At 47.9% G+C, this 5,894-nt stretch overlaps 1 protein-coding gene across 4 annotated transcripts; it reads right to left on the bottom strand.

Moving 5' to 3' along the window:
* Positions 1-254: 254 nt before the first annotated feature.
* Positions 255-4,958, bottom strand: LOC112297498 (olfactory receptor 2V2). 4 transcript variants are annotated; one of them, XM_053913291.1, is made up of 4 exons: positions 4,552-4,958; positions 4,135-4,253; positions 1,769-1,880; positions 255-1,676 (listed from the first exon to the last, which is right to left on the bottom strand). In XM_053913291.1, the coding sequence occupies exons 3-4, from the start codon at positions 1,816-1,818 to the stop codon at positions 707-709; spliced, it is 1,020 nt and encodes a 339-aa protein (XP_053769266.1). In that variant the 5' UTR covers positions 1,819-1,880; positions 4,135-4,253; positions 4,552-4,958; the 3' UTR covers positions 255-706. The 4 variants fall into 4 exon arrangements, with proteins under 4 accessions (XP_053769266.1, XP_053769267.1, XP_045045006.2 ...); XM_053913292.1 differs by having other exon boundaries at positions 4,135-4,248; XM_045189071.2 differs by lacking the exon at positions 4,135-4,253.
* Between the last annotated feature and the right edge of the window lie 936 nt (positions 4,959-5,894).

Here is a 5,894-nt window from a genome sequence, read left to right as displayed (position 1 = left end):
CACTACGTAGAACTTGAAGTTCTGAGTGAATCACAGCTGTTACAGCAAATTTGGCATGTGAACACACACAGCGCTTTAAAAATGTTTTGTACATTTTATCTCATTTGATGCTTCCTGTTGCGTTCGTTTAACAAGGTTTTCACTGAGCAACTTCTACTTATAAGGCACAGGGCCAGGTACTGATAATATGCAAATAAAAAGGCACTACCCCTGCAGATGTCACTTCTAAATAGAGGGATATATTTTTATTTCGTATCAGAAGCTTTATAATGTGTTCATTGAGTCAAAGGAGAAAGCTAGGACCTACCCAGGAAGAATTATGAACATAATTTCTGCCATCTAGAATTCTAATATCCATGATTATTAGACTGAATCATCAATTAAATAATATACAAGTATATAAAGGGACCAGGATAGTGCCCCACACTTTGTAAGCACTCAATAAAACAGTCACCAAAAAGAACAGTTGAGACATAGAGTGAATTCACTTCAAGGACTCTATGAAGGGGGACCAGCGACAAGAGCAATGCGTTGCTTCCCATGAGCTGTTAGAGGTCCATGTAGTGATCCCTAGGTGCGTGCCTGTGAGGCTGGGCAGGTGGCATTGTTCCTGTTCATTGGTAAGAAAACAGTAACAAAAGGTGAGTGATTGCCAACATCATGTAACCAAGATTGGGTGGCACCAGGCACAGGCTACCCTGGCTGTTCAGTGTTGGCTGCCACCCCTGCAAAAGTCTAGCCCCTTCCTCAGGGCCCCCATCACATCCCGGTTCCTTAAGCTATAAATGAGGGGGTTGAGCATAGGGGTAAGGACCGTGTAGAAGATAGAGACCACCTTGTCTTGTCTGGGCGTCCGGTAGTGCCTAGGCCTCAGGTAGATGAACATGGCTGCCCCATAGAAGAGGGAGACAGCTGTCACATGGGAGGAACAGGTGGCCAGGGCCCTTTTACCAGCCCGAGCAGAGCGCAAATGGAGTACGGTCCCCAGGATGCGAACGTAGGAGGCCACGATGATGGAGAAGGGAAGGAGCAGCATGAACACACAGCAAGCAAATATTACATTCTCAAAAACTGTTGTGTCTACACAGGCCAGCTTCAGCAAGGATAGCATTTCACAAAAGAAGTGGTCCACAGTTCTTGAGCCACAGTAGGGGAAGGACATCACTACCACCATCTGGATCAAACCATCTAGTATCCCAAAGGCCCAGGAACTACCAGCAATCTGGAGACAGACCCTGTGATTCATGCGGGTGGAATAGTGCAGTGGGTGGCTAATGGCCACGTAGCGGTCATAAGCCATGAGCCCCAGCAAAAGCCCCTCCGATCCAACGAGACAGACAAAAAGGCCAACTTGTATGCCACAGCCCACAAAGGAGATGGTCTTCCTGCCAGACAGGAAGCTGGCCACCATCTTTGGCACATTGGTACAGACCAACATGAGATCCATGAGAGAGAGCTGACTGAGGAAAAAGTACATGGGTGTGTGCAGTCGAGGGTCTGTGCCGATGAGGACGAGGAGGAGGACGTTTCCACAGAGGGCCACTGAGAACACCACCATGACCATGGAGAAGAGAGCAAGGTCAGCTGGGCTGTGGGAGAAGATGCCCAGGAGGATGAAGTCATCTGTGGATGACTCATTCAACCACATCCCCATGGCTCTGTTGTTCACAGTCATCCTGAGAATTTGGAGAAAGTAATCATAAATTAAGTGATATACTTTATTTACTTCTGAATTCTTCTTCTTTCAGCTATATGTTTGGTAACCTACCAGAGCTCAACAACATTTGCTGTGGAACATACAGGTGGATGTTCTTTCATATCCCCATGTCTCAGATGGTAGGATCTTTGTTAGCTCATAGGGTTGGACCATATAAATATACCTGCATGTTTCCATAAGAAAACAATAGAAAGTGAATTATTCTGTGTGCACAGGACTATTAAACAATCCTCTTTCAGCAGGCAAAATATTGGCCTTCCCATAAGAAACTTACTTTATAAAGCAGGTATTCTGTGGAGGTACTCAATTGTCTCTAACAAGACTAGAACTATTTCTTGCCCAAAGAATAATTTATATGGCTTAAAATCCCATATAATGTATTATTGTATGGGTTAATAAAATGAGTTTATATGGGTAGGTAATAGAGACAGGAGTTGTTCTTTATTTTGCTCAGGCCAAATAAATCAAAATCATTTTAATTCCTCTATGTCATTTACTCCCGAATTCCAAACCATGAGCAAAGCCTCTTAACTTGATATTCAGACTATCTCAGAACCCATCTAACCCTTGTAATCCTAATGCAACTGCCCTGGTGAAAGATACAGTCCTTCCTCCACTGGATTGTTTAGGGTTCTACTCAGTCTCCTGGCTGCTCTCTGTGGAATCTCTTGAGTCTATTCTCATAGCAGTTCAAATGCTTCTGCGAAAATATAAGTGATATGATATAACTCTCTTACTGAAGGGTATGTCAGTGACTACCCAAAATCTTCCAAATAAAGCCCAAATCCTATGAGGCCTTAAATCTCTCTCCCTCTCTCTTCCCCTCACCCCCACCACCAACACACACCCTGGTGCCAGTACCTCTGGCCTCATCTCCTACCATGACCCCTTCATTCACTGTGCTTCCATTAATTTCCTCAGACAACCTGGCCTCACCCTCACCTTTGACCCTTGCCTTCTCTTTGTCTTTCCCCCAATTTCTATCTCTCACCTGCTTTAGAACTTTACTTCAATGCCAATCTCTTTAGAGATGTCTTCTGTGAAAGACGCATGACACGCATGTGCACATGTCTTTCACTCTGAAGCCAAAGCCCTTTCCTGCATTTTCTCCTGAGCATGTGCACCATTTAACCCACATATGCTCACATTTTTGACGTGTATTGTCTGTGTCATCCACCGGAACAGAGAAGCACCATTTACTTTCACCACGACACTGGCAGCCCCTGGAGTGTTGCCTGCCTCACGGGGCACCCTCAGCACAGAGGGGCTGACTGAAGGGGACCATGCACGATGGGGAGACATGCAGTTGCTACTTCCGTTTGCTGAGAGCAGGGGACTCCCCTTCCTTGCAGGAGACCTTGCTCTCGACTCCACTTTTCTAGTTTGCTGCTGTCTTCCTTCCTCTGAGGAACAGTAACTCATGGAGTATGAAATATCTTTAAGTATTTACTAAAGACAAGGACTTCTCTACAAATGGATGACAATAGTATTGAGGGGACTATAATGGCAGGTCTATGCATTCACCTAGGACACACTACAGGGTGTGTCTTTGGCATCTCTCCTGTCACCCACTCATCCCAGTGTCAGAATCCCCAGCAGTCAGTCACTTCCTCCAACATTCATTCAACCCTGGTCCCTTAACGGCTGCCTATCCCATGTGGCTATACTAACACCACTGTCCCCTGATTGATGGAGATGGTCCCTAGCTCGACTTCCCCTCCTTTCGCCCCCTTGCCTCCACCCCAGTCTGTTTCCACACAGTACCAGAGTGAACCATTGTCATGAGAATAAGAGACAACATACTTCAAAAGGAGGCAAGGCTTTCCTCTGGTTGGTTCCCCATCCCCTGGACCCAGGCCACTCTGCTCTCCCTGGAGTTGATTTCCTGCTGGCCTCACCTGCCTCCTGCCTTTCCTCCCACCCAGCAGGCAGATGCCAATCCTCGGGGGCCCAAATTCTCTCAGCCTCTTCATGGAAGGCTCTTCCCTAGTTGCTCAACCCTGTTGCCTCGCCTGCTCCTCACCTTGTCAGCCGGGTCATTTCTCAACACCTATTTAGACTAGAAATCCTCTTCACTCCCCACTCCTTCCCTGCCTTGCATTTCTTAGAGCACTCAACAAATTGACCGTGCTACATTTTCTGTACGTGGTTTTGTTTCTGCTTTCCCAACTAGAACCCACGTCACCTGATGTCACTTTTGCTCCTGGGAAGGTCCCTTGCTCACAGAAAAGTGCCAGCTTCTATGATGTTGTCATTAGAGATTGTGGAATCATTCATTCTGCATACAAACTACTCAAGAAGCATCCCAGTGTCTCACATACTCGTATTTTCTCCTCTCTGACTTCTTTCGTTTATGCTGCGTGTTTAATGAATGACTTTCTTGTTCTTCCTAGAAACGACACCATAAAAGAACCTACCTTGTTTCTACAATATTCTTTCAGGGATGAGGTGACTCTATGTCCCATGTAGGTCCTCCCTCTCTCCCCTTCACCTCTGCATATCCATCCTCGGTCTTCCTGCTTTCAACCTTCCTTCACTCCACCACAGATACCCCAGTCCAGACAAAGGGAAGGAGGAAGGGGAAATGTCAGTGAGACATGAAGGAAAGGAAAAGGCAGCAGTAGATCAAAGGAAGAGGACCAGAAATCAGTGAGAAGACACATAACACTAGAAAACACATACACAACCCCACCAAAGAAACGGTGAAGGACGCAGACATCAGGAGGAAAAGAAATGCTGATAAGTGAATAGAAATGAAGACACAAACCAGAAATCAGTAACAGGAACTGTAAGGAAGGGACACGAGGGGTGATGGGAAAACAACGCACACTTACCTCAGGCCGGGTTCTCTGGAGAAAAAGTGACTCTGCAGCTACCACGTGGAGGAGTTTCTGCGATGAACATCACTCCATCATCACTCACTCACTGGGTCAGAGGGGACATAGGGGGACATAGAGACACTTCTCCAGCTCTGACCTCCCTCCTCAGCCCCTCACTTCCCAACCTCCCTGTGACTCTCTAGCTAGTGAGGCTCAGACACACAACAGTCTCCTCTCAGCAAAAGGGTGAGAGAGAGAACAGGGACTTAGCCAAGGGGATGGTGGTGGGCAGATGGGCTCAGAGCCAGCACCCATGGAACCCTTGCACCCACCGGTGCCTGTCCACCTCCCACATGCTGCCTCTCAGTTCAGCTGGCAGACCTGTCTCCCATGGCCCAATAAGGCACTTCACTCAGAGTTGCAGTGAGGAAGGTAAAGCTGTCCCCCACCTCCCAGGAGAGCCCTTAGGCTTCAGCCCTGAAGCAGGAGCTCCCAAGATTACAATTAAAGACACTCCAAAGGGACCTTGGAGACAGAACCAGAAGCAGGCCCCGTGGAGACCATTGAGGAAACCTGGTCAAGGAGGGCCACAGGGCATCCAGCGCACAGGAAGGGGGACATGTTTCTGGGGGCTCTATGCTGACACAGACACAATCCACGCTTCCCCAGTCACGCCAAGGGCCCTCGTGGGGTCTTCACCTGTGACTGGCCAGGTGGGTCTCCACATTCCACAGTCCACACCTGTTCTTCATCTGCCCTGCAGCTCAGCCCACACCTGCTCAAGGCCCAGGATACACAGAGCACTGGGTGAGATGTTGTGCTGTGTTCCAAGTGGGGCCTGGACACAGCCCTGGCTCCCAGGGGTTCATGACCCAGTGGGAGGGAAACAGAGCACCCACCTTCACGAGAGTCAGATGGCAGCATGGGAGCTGGGTGTCCTTCACATGCTGTCTGGTGCTTCTCTGTGATCAGCGCCCTGCCCGGTGTGCTGTGGTCTTCAGTTTTATGCCTGTTGGCCCAGTGTGACCATAAATAGCAAACTCTTCACTCTCTACACTGCCCCAGCCTGCACGGTAAATTTAGTGGCCACTTTACATTTGCCTTTATGTCTTATAGAAGCTGGGTGATCTTTTCATTAGCCAATGTCTTTCCAATTCACTTGCAAGTTGGCTATTTCATCAGTTTCATTTGTTTCTTCTACATCTTTAGTTACTAGGTACCTTTGTTATAACATTTTCTCTGTGTGTTTACCTCTCTCTGTGCTTCTGCTTCCAGCTACTAACTGGAGGCAAGGAATACGTAGAGGCCACCAAGAGGAAGAGGCAGGAAGACCAGGGAGCAGAGAGAGTGGGAGTGAA

Source organism: Desmodus rotundus, chromosome 10 (genome assembly GCF_022682495.2).
Source record: "Desmodus rotundus isolate HL8 chromosome 10, HLdesRot8A.1, whole genome shotgun sequence".
In the NCBI taxonomy this organism is placed as follows: Eukaryota; Metazoa; Chordata; class Mammalia; order Chiroptera; family Phyllostomidae; genus Desmodus; species Desmodus rotundus.
This window is presented reverse-complemented; position numbering and strand designations above follow the sequence as displayed.

Excerpts from the sequence above, each read along its gene's own strand:
- LOC112297498 (XM_053913291.1), bottom strand. The coding sequence starts at position 1,818 with ATGAAAGAACATCCACCTGTATGTTCCACAGCAAATGTTGTTGAGCTC. Across the intron at positions 1,677-1,768 it reads GCAAATGTTGTTGAGCTCTG|GATGACTGTGAACAACAGAG; the intron begins GTAGGTTACCAA and ends CCAAATTCTCAG.